Genomic DNA, 21,992 nt, shown 5'->3' on the forward strand with positions numbered 1-21,992 from the left:
ATATGCAACTCAGATGTAAACATTGTTATTAGTTGATAAGTTACTTAAGTCTTTTTTTAAGTACAGTTTTTATTAATTTAAGTGATCTCTGCACCCAATGTGGGGCTTGAACTCATGACCCCAAGATCAAGAATTGCTTGCTCTTCTGAGCTGACCAAGTGCCCTGTTTCATAAGTCTTTTTAATCTAAATGTTCTCTCTCTGTCTCTTTTACCTCTATTAGAGTTTCCCATAATTTGAATTTTGCTAATTGTCCTTGATGATGTTTAATGTGTTCCTCATGTCTTATTTTCTATTTCCTTTAAAGTTCCTATTTCCTAGATAGAGAGGCTTGATCAGATTCAGGTTTAATGTTTTTGGTTTGGTCTGGTTTGGTTGGTCAAGATGATGGTGAGTATGCTTTCATTAGTAGTCAAAGTTGTGTCTGGTTATTGCTCTTCTTCTTCTTCTTCTTCTTCTTCTTTTTTTTTTCTTCAAGATTTTATTTGTTTAAGAGAGAGTGAGACCAAGAGAGATCATTCATTGAGGGAGACGGAGAGGGAGAAGCCGACTCATCCCTGAGCAGCAAGCCAGATGTGAGGCTGGATCCCAGGACCTGGATCAACCAACTGAGCCACCCAGGCGTCCCTGGATATTTCTCTTCTTGGTGATATTTGTCTAGGTTCATGAATTCATGAGGAGGTTGAAAATGGTGATATTCTAATTGTGTTTTTCTTCATTTATTTATTGTTATATTAGCATAAATACAAACTTCCCCTTATCATCTATTTGTATATTCTTAGTTATAGTTCATAAAAGACAGAAAAATACTTGATTCTCCTCTTTGTTTACTAATTTTCCGAATAATAAATTGGTCTCTAGCATCCTTTAAAGATCATCAATGGGACATTTTGTTATTTTATTTTTTTTAGGTCTTATTTATTTTTATTTGACATAAAGAGAGTGTGAGACAGTGAGCATAAGCAGGGGGCATGGCAGGCAGAGGGAGAGGGAGAAGCAGGCTCCCTGCTGACTAAGGAGCCCAATGCTAGACTCGATCCTAGGACATCGGGATCATGACCTGAGCAATGGGGCATTAAAAAAAAAAAAAGCCCTGATGAACTTGTGTTTTGATTCTACTACATTTATTTCCTTTGTTAGTGCTCACACTGTCCCATCTTTGGCCAATGACCCTATTTAATTGGCTTTGGAGTCCTTTTATTTTTTTAATTTATTTTATTTATTCATTTTTAAAAGATTTTATTTATTTATTCATGAGAGACACAGAGAGAGGCAGAGACATAGGGGGAGAAGCAGCCTCCTCACAGGGATCCTGATGTGGGACTTGATCCCTAAACTAGGATCACTCCCTGAGCCAAAGGCAGACGTTCAACCACTGAGCCACCCAGGCATCCCTGGAGTCCTTTTAATATAGCCTTTAATTTTTTATGGCTTTCTTATTTTCTTGTATGCAGCACGTCCTAGGTTCATTTGTCCAATTTATGCCATTTCTCCAAGGGACTTTACTTTGTTTTAATAGAAAATGCTATTTAGAGACAGCAATGTGGTCATTAAGTGTGTTCATTGCTACTGGTTTGGTCATTGTTTCTAGAACTTTTAAGTGGTCAGATGCAGGAAACATATTTTTAAAAATGTTTTAATAAGTAAAATAACCATTATTTTCTTTATTCAGATTCAGAGCTCTAGAGTTTTTGCTTAATATCATTAATCTTACAGCTATATTTGTTTCTCCCATACTTAAAAACCCAGTTTTCAATGACCCCTCCCAACAAAACTACTCATTTATCTTAAAACAGACGCACATACATATACAGAATAATATACCTCCCCTTGCCTAGGTAGCAAGCTTTGACATTCTAAGTCCACAGGCTATAAAAGGTGTTGCTTATCTTTTTAGCTCTTTTTTTTTGTGGAATCACATCATTGTCCTCACAAGGAAAGTGATTACAAAAGCCAGGCTCACCTCTCTAGATTTATTTCCTTTTTAAAAGTTTTTAGACTGGTAAATCTTCACTAGCTCTCTACTTTGTTCTCTGCTACCTACAAATAATGTTTTAAGGTACTCTGTCCAAGGGTGTCTGGGTGGCTCAGTTGGTTAAGCATCAACTCTTGGTTTCGGCTTGGGTCATGATCTCAGGGTCCTGGGATCGAGCCTTGTGTCAGGCTTTGGGCTCAGCTTATCCTTCTTCCTTTGTTCCTCCCCCTATTCTCTCTCTATCTCTCTCTACTCTCCTCCTTGAATAAATAATTTTCAAAAAATATTAAAAAAAGATATTCTGTCCATCTTCTCTAGTTCTCTAGTAAGAGGTTGGTCCGCATTATCTAACCTTCTATTATTGGAATTGTAAGTCCAACTTTGAATGCTGTGTTTATATAATGTAAACACAATATTTGGTTTTATTTCAAAGGTTCTGAAGCAGAAGCACCTGGATGATTGTCTGCGACATGTATCTGTAAGAAGATTTGAATCATTTAATCTGTTTTCAGTAACAGAAGCCAAAACAAGGGCAACTGAAGAGGAAGTTGGTGCATGGTTCCAATATACAAGTGTCTTCTATCCTGAGTACAGCGTTTCTCTAAGGTAAACATCACTCCGGTGACGATTTTTTTTTTAAGTATTTTTCTCTTGTAGAAGAAAAGCCGTCTAATAAGACTCTCATTATTCATTCTATTGAATTTGCAGGTAATCTTGATCAGAACTTGGGTTTTATAGCATTGTGTTAGGAAATCCTGCTGCTTTAACTGGGTTTTGTTGTATTCTCAGAACTAAAGAAAAAAAATTCTCAGGAATGTAGTGGCATTTGAGGACAAAGTGCCTTGCAAATCAAAAGGTTCTTTTAACCATTCTCTCAGAGCATTTGACAAGAAACCAAGTTCTTTTTGAGACAAGGAAGGCTGAAAGTGAAAACAGAATTTTCCAAACTACTCTTGAAGTAGTAGTTATCTGAAAAGTCAAGCTTTAGGATTTTTTCCCATTCATGTTTTGTCACTTTCAGAATGGAATCTTAAGAATAGGAGGAAAAAATTCAGCTGAAAACACTGCTTTTGTGAGAAGCATACAGAGTGTTCTGGCTTTAAAAATCATTAAAAAAAAAAAGAAAAAAGACAGAAGAGTTGCAAACTGAAGTAACAAGATACCATCTTTACTGAATTAATTTTCTCTCACAGTTATAGCCTAGCATGTTGCGCTATTACCGTAGGTGTTTGATTTTATAACATCTGCCTTTTTTGACAAGATTTCACATTTTGAAAGGGAGGGAGGAGCACATTTACAGTAACTGTAAGAAGAGCAAAAAACATTTTAAGTGGAATGAGACTGAATAAGGTTTAGGTGAGGCGAGGAATAATTTTAAGAAAAAAGTTTTCACAAAGAATGTCTATTTATAGTATATGTTTCTTGAACTATTTCAGTTTAAAATATCTAAGCTTTAGAAGACATCATAATAGCTTAAAATTTGGGATCTGGATAAAAATTGACAAGGGTGGGCAGGGAAGAACAATTAGGATCTGGTTTCATAATACTGCTTTGTTGGAAACTCCAAAAAGAAGGTAAAAACCTAGGGATTTGTGTGAGCTTGCCTGATATTCATTATGAGATTCTAATTAGAATCTCACATTCTGATGGAGATAAATAGTTTTGTTCTTGGTTAGGAAGGGAAGAAAAATGCATTACTTGCTGACTATGTGCCACGTACAGAGTGAGGTGCTTTGATATGTGCTAACTCATGTAATCCTTACAGTACTCTACAAAATAGTAATGAAGATAATTAAACAATTGGGAGATAGGATCTCTAAGGAAATTAAAAATAAGTCAGAACAGAGTGATCCAATAACAGTCTTCAGGTATAAAGTTCTAAAACTTACCCTCCAAATTCATTGGAGGACAAGTTGCAGTAAGTGTAAAATGTGCCAAGAATCATATCCTGACATCTTCAAGGTCCTGGTAAGGGTTAGCTAGAGAGAATGTGACATCATCTATTCATGGTTCTATTGCAAGTGACCTTGCTGTAGCAGGAACCCAGGTGCCAATGTAAACCGAGACTCCTTTCCAATGGCATGGTTCTTTGTGATATATCCATTTTTCAAAAAAATAAACACAAATCTGTCTATATAAATATGACATTGAATTCTAATTTACAGAGAGAAGACCGGTGACTAAGCTAGAACATTGGCTGCAATGGCTACCAAGATGTAATCTCTTTTTTCAAACTAGTTTATTTTTCTCCACACTGGTAATGCAAAAATCACAGTAGCTTACATGTATTGTAGAGCTGGACGCTACCTTAGAAAAATTTTGAAAAGATCAGGGATCCCTGGGTGGCGCAGCGGTTTGGCGCCTGCCTTTGGCCCAGGGCGCGATCCTGGAGACCCGGGATCGAATCCCACGTCAGGCTCCCGGTGCATGGAGCCTGCTTCTCCCTCTGCCTGTGTCTCTGCATCTCTCTCTCTCTCTGTGACTATCATAAATAAATAAAAATAAAAAAATAAAAAAAAAGAAAAATTTTGAAAAGATCAGGACCACATTGGTAAAGGCTGACCACTGAGTGACTATGATGTGACAAGCCCTATTGCAAGTGGTTTACAGGTATTAGCTTATTTAATCCACACAACACCTTATGTGGTAAATACTGTTATTACCCTCATTTCACAGATGAGCAAAATGAAACCCAGAGAGGTTAAATGACTTGATTGAGGTCACACAGCCAAGTTTACACCTCTAGTCAAACCCCAGTTGTCTGGTTCCACAGCCTGTACTTTTAAAAACTTTTATTTTGGAATAATTACAGACATTCAGGAAGTTGCAGAAATAGTACAAGGAGTTCGCATACCCTTCACCTAGCTATCTCCGTTGGTAAAATTTTATATAATGATACTCACTGTCTGTACTTTTAACTTCTACATATACTGGCTCTCCTGAGGCAATCGTGTATGCACTTATTCATTTTACAGATGAAGGGATTGAGGCCCAGATAAACTAAATTTCCTCATTGATTATTCTGAGCAATCTATTTCTTACTCCATAATTCTGTTACCATATAGGAAATTGCTGAAATTACTACAATTGCTTAGGTAGGGGAGGATTTCTGCCAACAATAGTTCGTTCCATTCCATTGCCAATTTTGTTCACCTTGATTTTTTTTACCACTTCCTCTTGTTTTCTGTTATATGCCCAACATGGCTCTTCATTCTTGTTTCCTTGATATCTCATTACCAACTCTTTTCTCAACCTGCTTTCAAGACATTTATGTAGCTACTTCTATCATCTTCAGTGTTTGAATTGTGAGCATTCTAAAGGTAAAAAAAAATTACTTGCAGTAACTAAAAGTAGTGGTTTAGAAGGTAGTTTGGAATGGCGTACCATTATTTCATCTACATTTTTTTTTTTAAATTTTATTTATTTATGATAGTCACAGAGAGAGAGAGAGAGAGAGAGAGAGAGAGAGAGGCAGAGACACAGGCAGAGGGAGAAGCAGGCTCCATGCACCGGGAGCCCGATGTGGGATTCGATCCCGGGTCTCCAGGATCGCGCCCTGGGCCAAAGGCAGGCGCCAAACCGCTGCGCCACCCAGGGATCCCTTTCATCTACATTTTTTAAAGTTTGTTGAGTCAACACTATGGAATAATTGAAAAAAAAATGATGAATAGGGCAGCCCGGGTGGCTCAGCGGTTTAGCGCCGCCTTTAGCCCAGGGCATGATCCTGGAGACCCCGGATCGAGTCCCACGTCAGGCTCCCAGCATGGAGCCTGTTTCTCCCTCTGCCCCTGTCTCTGCCTCTCTCTCTCTCTCTCTCTCTCTCTCCCTCTCTGTCTCTCATGAATAAATAAATACAATCTTAAAAAAAAAAAAAGATGAATAGTTTTAAATAAATTTAAATTAATAAATATTTAATGGCACCTTCTATATAGGTTAACAAAAAGAAACTTAAGATATATTATCCTCAAGGCTTTTTTTTTTTTTAAGATTTTATTTATCCATTCATGAGAGACACACAGAGAGAGGCAGAGACACAGGCAGAGGGAGAAGCAGGCTCCACGCAGGGAGCCCAATGTGGGACTCAATCCCAGGATCATGCCCTGGGCCGAAGGACGCTAAACAGCTGAGCCACCCAGAGATCCCCTCCTCAAGGCTTTAAATATGTGAATTTTTAAATATGTGAAAAGTTGAATAATAAAGATAATTAAGAAGGAAAAGTGAGCATCCATTCTCAGAACTCTCATTAGGCAGTGCATAACTAATTTCCAAAGGAGTGAAAGACTTCATACAAATTAGGCGTTTAGAGATACGAGTGATATTTGTAAGGCCTTGACAGGCAGCGATTTAAATTGGATCTAGAAGTAGTTGGAACTTCTGAGGGAAAAGGAGAAGTCATTTCAGATGGGAGCAAAGGCACGAGAAGATATCCAAGGGGAAAACATACAAGGCAGAATCATAAGTGGTTCTCAAGAACCATCACGATCTCTAGGGGAATGGTAGTCAATATGTGTTATATAATGGCTCTGCTTCTGGGTTCTCATGAAAGGCTGAACCTTTGGGATGTTTTGATCGTTACGGATTATATATATATACATATATGTACATATATATATGTATATATATATTTCACTTTCTCAGTTCTTATCGTCTGACATCACCTGCTCCAATTCAACAGGGGTGATGCCTATCGTGATTAATAATTGTTATCAGTACTTGCTAGTATTGTCTTTCTTAAAATTTCCCTACATATTAATTTCTGTCTTGTTAAAGTTTTATTAGGCTTGAAATGAGTTAAATAACTAGATGCTTGTGAATTCAAAGTACATAGTTGTATCTTGTTTGTATTATTAAAAGGCATGTAAGTGGTGGCCTAAATTAAAACTTGGACCATTATTTTTTGCCAGCCTTGTATGATGATACTTAAAATGAAGGAATAGCAGGGAGAAGTAGGCAAGTGGGAAGAAAAAAAACAAAATGAGGGAACACACAATTTCCCGTGGTGACTTTTCATCAGAGGTAAAAGTCCGGACAAGGTAAAAGTTAGACAAAATCCCCAAGATGTGTTGTCTTTTCTGTGTATCTAAAGATAATTGACTGCTTGTTCCTAAGCGAACTATTAAAAGTTAGGATATTAAAATCCAGGGTATGACTCCTACTTTATTCCTTGGGAAAGTCTTTTTGTCTTTTTGATACTTTATTTTTATTTCTTAGAACTTTATAGAAGAGGTTCTTGCAATTAAGTAGATGTTTGTATAGAGAACATCCAGGAGGTGTTTATATTAAAATCTGCCCCCCATCTCTCTGTTTTGTAATCTCCAGTTTGTTATAATCTTTTGTTGTAAACAAAGTTTACTATATTGATACTAGAAATTGTTTCCCACTCTCCATATTTCAACCCAATTTCAGCATCATAGGAATTTGCATATTCTGGAAGCTTCAAATATTTACATTATATTTGGAACTATAGAAGTGCCTGAGTTATTCATTTATAAATGTGTATATGTCATAGGTGTAGACAAAGCTGAAAGGCCTGAACTCTCCTCCTTTCTTTGAATAAAACTACTATTGCCATAGTAATTGCTGAATTAGAAGCCTAGTGCTTTTGACTTTTAGCTTGTCCTGGGAGCTTAGAATGGGCAAGACATCAGGAATGACTTGTCTTGGACTGTGGTGCATCTTTCTAATACAACAGATGCACTGCAGTGAGGTCATATATTCCTTCTGTAGGGAAAGGAAAACAAAATCTTCATCCACTTAGTTTAGTATGTACTCTGTGAGAGCCCATGAAATAAGAACTAGCGATGGGAATGGTATGCTTGTGAAATTCAGTGTATGGCAGATTATCATTACATATGTGATAGATAATAAGTATCCATTTAAAGTTTGGCAAGGCTGGCATCTGAGGCACCCCAGGCACCCCAATAACTGGAAGTGTTTACCTCTTAGTACCCTTCACTTGTTTCACACCTCTCCAAGTCCTCTCCCCCCCCCCCCCCCATAAACAATAGTTTGTGTCCTATATCTGTGAATCTGGTTTTGTTTTGTTTCTTCATTTTTGATTTGCAGTCTCCTGATGACTAAAGATGTCCATCCTTTCATGTGCTTTCACTTATATGTGAAATTATACAGCGTTTATCTTCTCTCTGACATATCTTCTGTCTTCACTCTTTAGCCATTTATTTTTGAAAGAGTTCCAAAATGTATTGTATCGAGAACCGTTTTCAAATCTTTTCCTTCTATAAACCTCTCTTTTTTCTTCTATGGCCTTTTAGGGCTCATTTTACTCTCTGGCCCACTCTTTCTTTTTTTCTTCTTTTTTAGACTGAAATTCTATGGTTTTTGTATATTCATGTTGTGCAGTCGTCACCACTGCCTAATTCTAGAGATCTTTTTCACCCCAGGAAGAAACCCCATACCCATTCATAGTGATTCCCCATCCTCTTCCTCCCCACCAAACCCTGGCAACCACTAATCTACTTACTGTCTGTATGAATTTACCTATTCTGGACATTCCATATAAATATAATCGTACAATATGTGGACTTTTATGTCTGGCTTCTTCAACTTAATGTTTTTGATTCATCTGAGTTATAGCTTGTATCATTATCTCATTCCTTTTTATGGCTGAATAATATTCCATCGTATGGATAACCCCACGTTTTGTTTATCTGTTTATCAGTTGTGGACATTTGGGTTGTTTCCACTTCCTTACTATTGTGAGTAATGTTACTATGAACATTTATATGAACATTCGTATGCAAGTTTTTGTGTGACTGTGTAAGTTTTTAATTCTCTTAGGAATGAACCTAAGGGTGAAATTGCTGGGTCCCGTGGTAAATCTTTGTTTAGCATTTTGAAGAATGGTCAAATTGTTTTCTACAATGGCTGCACCATTTTACATTCCTATCAGGAATATGTGAAGGTTCCAGTTTCTCTCCATGCTTGCCAGCACTTGTCATTTTTCCTTTATTATTATTTTTTGTTTTAGTCATTCTAGTGAGTATGAAGTGATATCTCACTGTGGTTTTGATTTGCAGTCGTCTGATGACTAATGATTTCCATTTTTTCATGTGCTTATTGGCCATTTGTATATCATCTTTGGAGAAATGTCTATTCAAGTGTTTTGCCCATTTTTAACTGGGTTTTCTTTTTGTTGTTGAATTATGAGAGCTCTTTATATATGCTGGATACTAGACCCAGTTATTTGCAAGTGTTTTCTCCCATTCTGTGGGTTGTTTTTTCACTTTAATGATAGTGTCCTTTGATAGACAAAAGTTTTTCATTTTCATGATGTTCAGCTTATCTAGTTTTTCTTTTTTTCTTTTTTTTTTTTTTTTTTTTTTTTTTGTTCTTTTGGTACTGTAGTTAGCCCTGGCTTATTTTTAACCTCTAGTTTCAGCCTCTCGATATCCTTAGACTCCAACCTTTTTATTTTAAAAAAGATTTTATGTATTTATTCATAAGAGACAGAAGGAGTGAGAAGCAGAGACACAGGGAGAAGGACAAGCAGGCTCCATGCAGGAAGCCTGATGTGGGTCTTGATCCCGGGACTCCAGGATCACGCCCTGGGCTGAAGGCAGATGTTCAACTGCTGAGCCACCCAGGCATCCCAAGACTTCAAACTTCAAGCTCTGCCTCAGTGTCTTGCTCCCTAGTCCTCTTTACTCCATAGGCCATTCTTGGGAAAAACTCAAAAGTCTTCAGTTCTAGGATAGCTTAAAGTGCTTGTGAAAAAAATACTTCTATGTTACCAATGATGATCACCATAGCATTAGCTAATACTACTATCATGTTACCATTTATTTTTGTGGTGAGAAGGTTTATGATGGCTGTTGTTATTAAGGACTTAGGGAAATAGGTTAAAGCCTGGGGATTTAGGGGAAAGATGAAATGAACTTTTTATACCTTGATATGTTGGCAAAAAATTGTCATTGTTATATAACATTAATTGGCAGTATGATTCTCAGATTGAAGTTTCAGGGTCCCTTCCTTGTAAGTACCTTTCTGTCTAACCACACTGTCCAGGTAGAACCTATGTAAACTGTTGAAAAATTAAGGATAGACAAGATCTTATAGATTTGACACATTAATAAGGTAGATTACTCAGTGAACAAAAAAACATTGAGTTTGGGACAAATGAAAGGAAATGTGAAATAATCAGACTGAATCTTTGCCACATTGTGTGCAAGAGAGTTTTCCTATAATTAGCATTAATTCTTATGCTATTGAAGTCAATGATTGCTGATATTATTCTTTCATGAGATGCCTTCTTTTAGGATTTCTAGACTTTATAAACTATTTTCATATTTTTAAAATTATTTAGAGGTGTAGAGTTAGTTTTACACTTTCCTTACTTTCTATCCCATTTAGAAATGTCATAGGCTACACTCTGTTTTTTAGCTTTAACAAATTATGTTTTCAGGAATAGACAAGTTCTGCTTCGGTGATAACTCTGAGAAATCATACTTTTTATTTTGAATGATGCTTTTTAACTTTTAAGCATGCATTTTACTTCAATTATCCCAGTTTCTGTTTTTTAGAAATATTTAACATTTTTCAAAATATATATTTAACTTCAAATTTTTATTTCACCCTAAATTGAGAAACTTTTAGGAATTTATCCTAAGGCAGTAATGAGAAATGGTTCAATGTTTCTGCAAGGATGTTCACTGTACATAGTACAAAACTGGACACAAACTAAAAATCCAACATAAAACATTGATTCAGTAAATTACGGTGCAGTCATTCATTGAACTGCTTGGCAGCCATTAAATTCATATTGCAAAATACTCGGTGATGTGGGAAACTGTTTATAATATCTTAAAACACAAATTGCAAATATGTGGACAATGTACTCTAAGTTATTTAATCAAGGTATAAGCATGACATTAATTTGAATATTTATAATTATCAATAGCTTTTGTCTCTGCATGATAGTATTAGAAGCATTTTTTTATTCTTGAACCATATATTGCTTTTATATTTACAAAAAAGCTTTTTGAGTTCTGTGCCACATTGCTGATCATTTTATTTTATTTTTAATTTTTTTTATTTATGATAGTCACAGAGAGAGAGAGAGAGGCAGAGACACAGGCAGAGGGAGAAGCAGGCTCCATGCACTGGGAGCCCGACATGGGATTCAATCCCGGGTCTCCAGGATCGTGCCCTGGGCCAAAGGCAGACGCCAAACTGCTGTGCCACCCAGGGATCCTTTGCTGATCATTTTAATAGCTTCATCTTGCATTTTATTTTTTTTAAGATTTATTTATTTATTATTTATTTGAGAGAGAGAGAGAAAGCACAACCAGAGAGAGGGAGAAGCAGGCTCCCCGCTGAGTAGGGAGCCCAATGCGGGCCTCAATCCCAGGACCCTAGGTTCATGACCTGAGTGGAAGTCAGGCGCTTAACGGACAGAGCCACCCAGGTGGCCCACTTTATCTTGCATTTTAGATATTAAATACTTTATTCTTTTTTCACTCTTATTCTCTTACATGTGTACTGTAGTTTTCCATGTTAGGGTAGATAACCTCATCTCTGTATAGAATCTTGTATTATTGGTAACTTATTGATAACATTGGTTTCTTAGATTATGATACTGATGAGCCCAGTGCTTATTTGGCCAATGATGATGGCACATAACTTATTACAATCTCACTTAGTGACTCTATCAAAGAACTGGGTCTGTATGATAGAAATAAAAAGTTCTTCTGCAAAGGGTTTTTTTTTTGTTTTGTTTTGTTTTTTTTTTAGTTTTAGGTGTAGAAGTCTGAGATCAAGGTGTTACAGGTTTGGTTTCCTCTGAGGCCTCTCTCCTTGACTTGCAAGTGGCTGCTCTCTTCACATAGTTGTTCTCTGTGCAAATGCCCTGCTGTCCCAACCTCCTTTTCTTTTAAGGACACCAGTCATATTGGATTAAGCCTACCCTGATGACCTAATTTTGACTTAATTCCCTATTTAAATAAGGCCATTTCTCTAAATACATTCATATTCTGAGGTGCCAGGGGTTAGGGCTCAAGCATATGAATTTGGGAGAGGCACAATTCATTTCATAACAATATATGTCATTTATGATAAATTTAATGACAAAGTGGTGTTGAAGTAAATTGTATTGTGAGTTATTAACAGTTATTGTAAACTATTACAACATCCTCAAGACCTACAGCTGTAAATGAACTCTCCTCTTGTCAGGGAGAACAGAGGAGATTACAGATGTGTTAACAATTTTTGTTGTTGTTAGAGAGTGCGTAGTGGGGGCCTGGAGGACCCTAGAGGGGAGGGAGAGAACCTTTTTTAAAAGTTAATATATAGGGCAGCCTGGGTGGCTCAGCAGTTTAGCGCCACCTATAGCCCAGGGCCTAATCCTGGAGACCCGGGATTGAGTCCCATGTCGGGCTTCCTGCATGGAGCCTGCTTCTCCCTCTGCCTGTGTCTGTGCCTCTCTCTCTCTCTCTGTCTCTCTGTGTGTCTCTCATGAATAAATAAATAAAATCTTAAAAAAAAATAAAATTATCATAGTGTATTATTAGTTTCATGGGTAGAGTTCAGTGATTCATCAGTTGCATTAAAACCCAGTGCCTATTACATTATGTGCCCTCTTTAATGCCCATCATCCAGTTACCTCATCCCTCTCCCTAACTTCCATCCAGCAACCCTCAGTTTGCTTCCTTTTTTTTTTTTTTTTAAAGATTTTATTTATTCATTCATGAGAGACACACAGAGAAAAAGAGAGAGAGAGAGAGAGAGAGAGAGGCAGAGACACAGGCAGAGGGAGAAGCAGCCTCCATGCAGGGAACCCGACATGGGACTCGATCCCGGGTCTCCAGGATTAGGCCCTGGGCCGTAGGTGGCGCTAAACTGCTGAGCCACCCACCTGGGCTGCCCCTCAGTTTGCTTCCTATAGTAAAGGAGAGTCTCTTACGGTTTGACTTATTTTATTTTTCCCTACCTTCCCCTATGATCCTTTTGTGTCTTAAATTCCACATATGAGTGAAATCATAAGATTGTTTTTCTCTAATTGACTTATTTTGCTTAGCATAACAGAGGGAGAGAATCTCAAGTAGGCTCCACACTCAGCATAGAGCCTGACTTGGGGCTCAATCTCACAACCCTGATGTCATGACCCGAGCTGGCATTGAAAGTTGACACTTAACTGACTGAGCCACCAAGGTGCTCACCAAGGTGCCCCAACAATTTTTTTTTTTAATCACCACTGGAAAAGTATTGCAAACCCTATGACCTATTGACATTTGGCCCATTTGAATATGAAGAATAGCATCTTTTATAAGTATTAATAAAATATCAGTAATCAAATTCGATATATCAGGGGCTGTCAAGTGAATAGAGATTAGAATTAAAGGGAGTGGAATTAAGGTTAATGGGAAAAAGATACAAAACAATTTGTCCCCTGACATTTAGAACCCTTTAATTGTGGATTGTGCAGACCTGAAGGTGTTAGCTCTTTGTGACTGAAGTTCTGAATTTATTGGGCTGATATAGAGGAAATCTATTTAAGTGTGGCTCTGGAGGTTGATGATTTATTTTTCTTTTGAGATTCTTCAAGGTAAAATTTTGTTTTGTTGTCTTTAATAATCTATCTTACCTTTAGATAGCTAAAACAATAACAATAAAAAGTACTAATACTTTAAAATGCAGATTAACTATCAAGAATATCACTAAATATTCTGAGAAATGTATTCTGTTATTTCTTTTTCCTTCTCCCTCTAGTGGGCAGAAAATATTTTGAAAATATTACTAGTACTGGGTGGGTATATCACAGTATACAGTCTCAGCTTTTTAAAAAATTAATAAATGGGCAGCCCTGGTGGCCCAGCGGTTTAGCACAGCCTTCAGCCCAGGATGTGATCCTGGAGACCCGAGATTGAGTCCCACGTTGGGCTCCCTGCATGGAACCTGCTTCTCGCTCTGCCTGTGTCTCTGCCTGTCTTTCTCTGTGTGTCTCTCATGAATAAATAAATTTTAAAAAACTTAAAAAAAATAAATAAAAATAAAAAACTAATGTTAATATTTCAGAATCATTAAAGAAAATGCTTTATTCCTTTATAGGCATAATAATGGATCTTTGAATGTTGAAGATGTTCTTACCAGCTTTGACAATACAGGAAATGTTTGTAAGTCATATATTCCTTTTGTGGAAATATTTTTGGTGTTTTTAAAAGTGAATTTATGATTAGTGCTTTTTTCACTAATATTTATTATGATCATGTGCATATGTATGTGTGTAATACAAACTCTTACTGTTTTTAGCTGTAAGATAAGCTTCATATAAGATGCACTTATGAAGTGGGATAAAGCTGTTTTTACATTTTGCATTTGTGTGTATGAGTGTGTGTGTGCATGTGTGTGTGTGACAGAATGTAGGTCAGACGGAGCATGGGACTCTCCAGCACTACCCCTTTTATTTCCATTTTGGCCTTCTCAGTTAGTCTAATAGATGGGCTGTCTGCTGTGTTTTGGGCACTTTCTTTTCCACTTCCTTATGCTTCTCTTTTTCACAATGGAATAAAACCAGAACATTTGATTTCCTTGCTGTTAATACAATGCCAGAGGTTTTTGTTTTATGCGGTATTATATTATAGAACACATTGTCTTTTCATCTAAGCTTCTGATTGTCATGATAGATTTCTCCATTCAGAGAACCATTTTAATAATTATCATGTCATATGATGAAAGAAATCAGCCAAGAATATCTTTATATCGCTGTGTTAAACAATATATGACGATCAGAGCTGTGTATTTCTTCATGTGTATTGCATAAGATATTTCTTTTAAGATAGTGAATTATCAATATAATATGGCCTTTTTACTTTAATTTTTTAATATGACATTTTTAAATGTAAAAATTGTACTCAGATGCTTTTTTTCTCAAAGAAAATTTCATAGCTGCAACTGTTCTCTGAACTAAAATAAATAACACTTTGCTAACAGTACTACTTTATCAGATGCCCTCTGATTTTAGATCTGCATAAAGCAATGTTCAGCAATATTCAGGCAACAATTTTGTTTTTATGCCCACATATAGCAAGCTTTTGATAATATATAAAAATATTTATATATTTTGTCACAGAAATCTATGTGTCCCAAAATCATCCAAAAATATTTAAATAATATGAGTTTCTTTTTCATAGATAGTGACAAGTGTACCTTTTAGTTTCTACATGTTGGTACTTGCTGAATTCTTTCCCACCTAGGCTTATCTCATTTTTATTGGGGATTAGGGCAAAGGGTGCTGGTTGAGGAAACATTATCCTTTAGTTCTGGGGTAAGGTAAAATAACATTAAGTCAGGCTTATGCATATATATTTTAAGAAGATGATCCTAGAATGTAAATGTGGAATTTCTGATTTGGTAATGTAAAAATCAAGCGTTGTTCCCAGTGGCTCAGTATGAAATAGGGCCACTAGCTGGCAGCATTATGTAAAATAAAAATACTTTCCTAAAGGTCTGTGCTACTATTTTATACATGAATAATTATCTTATCCTCCTCTGACATTTTTTCTCATCAACTTGTTCCACACCACCTTCATCTACCCCTAGTGGTTGCATTGACAAACGGAGGAATTGCATGGAAAGGGTATTTTTTCACTGATGTATTGTTTGGTGAAAAGGTTTGAGTCTTTGGAATGAGACTTATCTACATTTTATTCTTGGCTCTGAAATTCATCTTGAGCAATTTATATTATGTCAGTTTATATCAGTTTATGTTATATCTTAGAACTGGATAGAATATATAGAAAATGTATTAACATATACTGTATTCCTCATAGTCGACACTCAGTAAATGGAAGCTATTTATTAATTATTACTGGTGATGAGTACCTCTAAAATGTCTTTCCTTCTTTTTCTAATAATGAAGATAATATTATTAAGGGTTGTTCTCATGTTTTAAAATAAACTATTTTGATTGAACTAATAAGGCAGGAAAAAAAAATAGATCAAATTACCAAAATAGTAATTTATTAAAATGTCTTGTCACAGATGTTGTGTTAAAAACCTGAATATGGTGGGATGCCTGGGTGGCTTAGTGGTTGAGCATCTGCCTTCAGCCCAGAGCATGATCCTGGGGTCCTGGGGAGTCCCACATCAGGCTTCCTGCATGGAGCCTGCTTCTCTCTCTGCCTGTGTCTCTGCCCCTCTCTCTCTCTCTCTCTCTCTCTGTCTCCCATGAATAAATAAAATCTTGAAAAGCAAAAAACAAAACAAAAAAACCTGAATATGGTGGCAAAAATGAGACCTATTAAAACATGTTTGGTATAACTTTTATACTATCCTCTTATTTTAAGAGAAAAATCTATACTAATACTTTAATTACTGATAAATTGGTAGAATCATGTTGCAATAGAGTAAATATTGATTATAACTTTTATATAATCTTTGCCAAGGCTTAAAGTGATCAGTGGCCGCAAAAGTGATTTATTGCCTGCTGCCTCAAATTTTTGATTTTATGCTAATATTAGGTTGAGTTTGTGACTAGAAACCCAGCAGAGGGCGCCACAATCATAATTCTGTCTCTTACGGTCCAATATAATTGGAATAAATATTGAATAATAACCATAACTTTTCATCATGTAAACATATGAAGATGTGTGCTTAAAAGTTTCCATTTGATTACTTTCTTGTATATTTAATATATTCAGCAATTCAAAACATGGATTTTCCTGAGTTATTTTTGAGTTAATTGTTCAAGTATCAGTTTAATTTTTGTACTTCTAGCTTTAAATAAAGGAATACTTTGCTCTTGTTAGTCTTGAGAGAGAGCAAGAATTCTTTATAAGAATATCTATTCCTAAAACACCACCGTGGTAGTGCACTGATGACACACTGAAAGATATTTAAATGAGGAAAAAGTTTGATACTCTGAGAAAACCGATAGATAGAGTTATTCATTTGTTTCAAGAATAGTTTCCAGGTTAATATAACTTCATGAAAATAGAAGAAATAACTAAAATATTGTATAGTTACAAAAGCCTGATATGTATATATGTACAGAACACATATGTATGTGCATATATATAAAATATATTCGCAGTTTAATAGAACCATTAACCTCAATTTTAATTTAATTTTTAAAACCAAGTAATGATTTTATTCATTGTAAATTTTCAAAGATGAGAGGATCAGTCTTAGTTCCTGAATTTGTTCAGAGGTAGTAACCAGGTAACCAAAAAGGTATAGAAAATCTTTAATTTGAGGTAGTAAATGAAACCTTTACATAGTTTCTTATTTCTTGGTATATTAGAAAAGAAAATATTTTATTTTGTATATTTACTGTTATTGTTTAGAAGCATTTTTGCGGGGCAGCCCTGGTAGCTCAGTGGTTTAGCGCCACCTTCGGCCCAGGGTGCGATCCTGGAGGCCTGGAATCGAGTCCCATGTTGGGCTCCCTGCATGGAGCCTGCTTCTCCCTCTGCCTGTGTCTCTGCCTCTCTCTCTGTCTCTCATGAATAAATAAATAAAATCTTAAAAAAAAAGCATTTTTTTTTAATGTTATGACCTGTAAAGTGTTTTAGATTTTTGAGTTTTGTTTTCAGAGTTTGAATTCCTTCAGATGTTGTAGGAAGAAATTAAAAATGAATCTTATGCAATCATTTTGGCATCATGATTCACTGCTCTGTATATTTGCTATTATGGAAAACACATTTGGAAAGCCACACTCCCTTTTTTGCTTACCTCTATTTAGGAATAGGTATGCATATTTCATTCTTTGGGTTCTACTACTTGAGAATCTATTTCCTTTTCAAATATCAAAGCTGCTCTATGGAGAGGTTATGTCTGCTATTGGTTCATCATGCCTGAAAGAGAAGCCGTCACACTACCTAGGGAAAAGTATAGGATGGCATCCTTCACCTCAAACGAAGTGCTGGCCACTTTTTTCATGTAACATGTCACTTTAATATGTTGGGTAATGAGAGTACTCTGCAAGCGCTGGAGCAGATCACTTGCTACTGTTTTCCCTGTGGACAGAGTCTCCTTTCTAGCAAGTTCCTAACCTCTAATCACAGAAGCCTCACTATGCTGTGTCTCTTTCAAACCTGCTTTCTCTTTCTTTAAAGCCATCTCCTTTACTGAAATGAATTTTTTAAAAATGTGATTTTCTCCAAAGCTTAGTTGATTCAAATATGGTTGTCATAGTACATAATGTAACTATTTGGTATTTGCAAAACCTCATCAGTGCTTGGGGTTATAATAGCTTCATTTGGACTTTTTTCGCACATCATCCTTCATTTGACAGCTTGAGCAGATGAGATAATACTTTATACAATTTATTTTGCACAATATATGCAATATATATGTATAAGCCTTTAAAGGATAGGAAGTCAACAATACTATCTCACTGCAGTAACCTAGTATGAATCAGGATCCCTGGCTAACACTGCAGCTTAAATTTGAGGAATGTATTAGAAAGACTCCTTCTGCATTCTTTGAAAAAAAATTTTTTTTCCTCCTGGCTGAGCTACATGACATGGTGGTTGTTATCTCATAGTCTCTTGGAGAAATTTGTGGACTCTCTGCCTTTTATATATTCTCACATATGGCAGTGTTAATTCTTTTCCCCTCCGTGAATCCTGAACTGGACTTTTAAGGCACACAGCTACAGTCTCCTGCTTCAAGATCCTTCCTAGTGTCTGATAGTAGGACTTGTTTTATGATGTATCCAAAATGGATCTCTTTTGGTTTAGTAATAGTTACTACCTAAGGAAATACTTTTTTTTTTTTAAGATTTTATTTATTCATTTGAGACAGAGAGGTACCGAGAGAGAGAACATGAGCAGAGGGAGGGGCGGAGGGAAAGGGAGAAGCAGACTCTCCGCTGAGTAGGGAGCTTCGTGTGGGACTCTATCCCAGGACCCTGGGATCATGACCCGAGGTGAAGGCAGATGCTCAACCATCTGAGTCACCCAGGTGTGCCCCCTAAGGAAATATTCTTATTAGAAAATGAAAATATTTTGTATTTTACCTACATTTGGGAAACCAAGAGGAGGTAACCATTTCTCAGAAAATATAGTCCAGATTTTTAGTTTTTGTTTCATTGTTACTGTGTTACATAGTTAGACCTGTAATATTGGTAGAATTATCAAAGCTTTAGGAATATCAGCTTAGATTTTAGGGTTTTTTTCATCATTCAAATAGAATTATGTGTATCTATGCATATATGTTTATGTATGTGTATAGGTGTATAATATGTATATACATATCCATGTGTATGTAGATATCCATGTGGATATATAGAATATATACTTGGTAAGGTACTTTGATTAAAAAATGAGAAATTTGGGCTTTTATAGGTTATTGCTCTATTTTTAACTTAGTGGGTTCATGTAAGGATCATGGAATATGAGGTTCAGGTTTTAGTTCTGCCATTTACTAGCTATTTAGGTGAGTCATTGAATAAATCTTAACTCCTTATGATTGAATAAGAAACAATAACTTCTAGTGTGGTAAACATAATGTTAGATAACATGAGAGCACTGTGTAAGTTATGTGTATATTAGTGTTAATATCATCTATCTCGTTCTTGAACCTTTTCAATATATTTGATATTGGAAAATAACAAAAGATAGGAAGCATTTTTGGTGTGTGCTCTTGTGTTTTAATATTTTTACATTATTATGTGAAAACATGGTGCAAAGCTACATAATTAAAACAGTGAGTGTCAGTGCAGAAATGTACATATAAAGCAGTATTTTAGAACATAGGGTTCAGAAAGACATAAATATATGTGATTTATCATATGATGAAGATGAAATTTCAGTAGGAGAGGAAAGAGTGGGTTCTTCAACAAATGGCATCTGGAACCATTGATTAGAAATTTGGAAAAAAACAAAACAATCTCTCCTTTTTGTTATGTACCAATATAAATTTAAGTTGTGTTAAATATTTAATAAAAATCCTCACTCTTAGATACTTTAGATGAATAATTTTATAATATTAAAATAAGGAAAGTCAGGATGCCTGGGTGGCTCAGCAGTTGGACATCTGCCTTTGGTTCAGGATGTGATCCTGAGGTCCAGGGATCAAGTCCCACATTGGGCTCTCTGCATGGAGCCTGCTTCTCCCTCTGCCTATGTGTCTGCCTCTCTCTCTGTGCTCTCATAAATAAATAAAATCTTTTTAAAAAATTAAAATAAGGAAAGTTCTTCTAAGTGTGACCCAAATCCCATGAATTTAAAGGTGAATGTATTGATTAAATAAAAAATTTAAAAGCATCAAATAAGTTGGAAGACAAATGGCAAACTGCTTATTATTAGTGACATATATACAGATAAAGATGTATTTTCTTTTCTTTTTTTAAAGATTTTATTTATAAAGGGCAGCCCTGGTGGCTCAGCGGTTTGGCACCGCCTTCAGCCCAGGGTGTGATCCTGGAGACCCAGCATTGAATCCCATGTCTGGCTCCCCGCATGGAGCCTGTTTCTCCCTCTGCCTCTCTCTCTCCCTCTCTCTCTCTCTCTCTGTCTGTCTGTCTGTCTCTATCTCTCATGAATAAATAAATAAAATCTTTTAAAAAAAAGATTTTATTTATTCATGAGAGAGACAGATCGAGGCAGAGACACAGGCAGAGGGAGGGAGACAAATGAGATAATACTTTATACAATTTATTTTGCACAATATATGCATTTGGAATAGGTATGCATATTTCAAGGAGTCCAGTGTGGGACCTGATCCCAGATCCCAGGATCACGCCCTGAGCGAAAAGTAGATGCTCAACCACTGAGCCACCCACATGTCTCAAGATGTATGTTCTTAAAAAGCTACAATTCTATAGGAGAAAGACAAAACATGGCCAAAATATGAGGACAAGTTATTTCACAAAAGAAAATCAATGCTCTACAAACACATCAAATGATTATTTTACTAGGAATGAAGTAATGAAGTGCAATTAAAACAGTGAGGTGGGGCAACCCGGGTGGCTCAGCGGTTTGGTGCTGCCTTCAGCCCAGGGCCTGATTCTGGAGAACTGGGATTGGATCCCGCGCTGGGCTCACTGGATGGAGCCTGCTTCTCCCTCTGCCTGTGTCTCTGCATCTCTCTCACTCTGTGTCTCTCATGAATAAATAAATAAAATCTTAAAAAAAAAAAAGGGATTTTATTTATCTATTCATGAGAGAGAGAGAGAGAGAGAATGGCAGAGACACAGGCAGAAGGGGAAGCAGGCTCCATGCAGGGAGCCTGATGCGGGACCCGATCCCAGGACTCCAGGATCATACCCTAGGCCAAAGGCAGGCGCTAAACCACTGAGCCACCCAGGGATCCCAGATAAATAAAATCTTTATTTTATTTTTATTTTTTTAAAATAAAATCTTAAAAAAACAGGTAATAATTTTTGTTCATCAAAAAGTCAAAGATGAGAGAGGATAGGTAATCACTGAATTATAGGAAATGGATCTTTTCAACTACTGTTGGTTGGAGGGTAAATGATTCCACTTTCAGAGGTGATCTGGCAATACTTTTCATATTTTGAAGTATCTATATCATTTTGATTAATAATTCTTTTCTAAAAACTAATGAAACCACTATACAAAGCTGGAATGTAAAAGAATTCATTGTAGCACACAGAACAACTGGAAAAAACATGAATCTTTAATTTTAGGTGACTGATTATGGATAACCATGTACATGGAGTATTCTTTAGCTATTCAAGATCTCTAAATCATATCAAGTTAAATAATTACTTTGGGAAATATGATCTTATTTCTATAAAATAAAATACATAGATGTCCATTATGTATTATGCATGTACATAGATCCATGCATAGAACTGTGTCTTAATGTTCATCATGTTTTGTAGGGGTGTTGGGGTTATGGATGATTTCTCCTTTATACTTTCCAGCATCATTTGATTTCTTTATGGCACATTATTAGTTTTATAATTGGAATAAGCAATGTTCCTCTTGTTTTGAAAAAAGAAAAGAAAAGAGATACTCTTTAACTTCCAGATTGAGTATTCATTTTTTTGAGTGAAAGCTGTGATAAAATCTCAAATCGCTAACGACAGCACT

At 36.1% G+C, this 21,992-nt stretch overlaps 1 protein-coding gene across 6 annotated transcripts in view; it reads left to right on the forward strand.

The window, feature by feature from the left end:
* CAMKMT (calmodulin-lysine N-methyltransferase) overlaps positions 1-21,992 on the forward strand; it is a 393,129-nt gene that overhangs the window by 5,396 nt on the left and 365,741 nt on the right. For 4 of the 6 annotated variants that reach the window (XM_041754705.1, XM_041754709.1, XM_041754711.1 and 1 more), the window contains exons 2-3: positions 2,408-2,580; positions 14,038-14,102. In XM_041754705.1, coding sequence (XP_041610639.1) covers positions 2,408-2,580; positions 14,038-14,102 — 238 coding nt within the window. Of the gene's footprint in view, positions 1-477; positions 691-2,407; positions 2,581-14,037; positions 14,103-21,992 lie in introns of all 6 variants that reach the window. The other 2 variants (XM_041754706.1, XM_041754707.1) reach the window with 1 other exon arrangement.

The sequence above is a fragment of the Vulpes lagopus genome, chromosome 5 (genome assembly GCF_018345385.1).
Source record: "Vulpes lagopus strain Blue_001 chromosome 5, ASM1834538v1, whole genome shotgun sequence".
NCBI classification, from domain to species: domain Eukaryota; kingdom Metazoa; phylum Chordata; class Mammalia; order Carnivora; family Canidae; genus Vulpes; species Vulpes lagopus.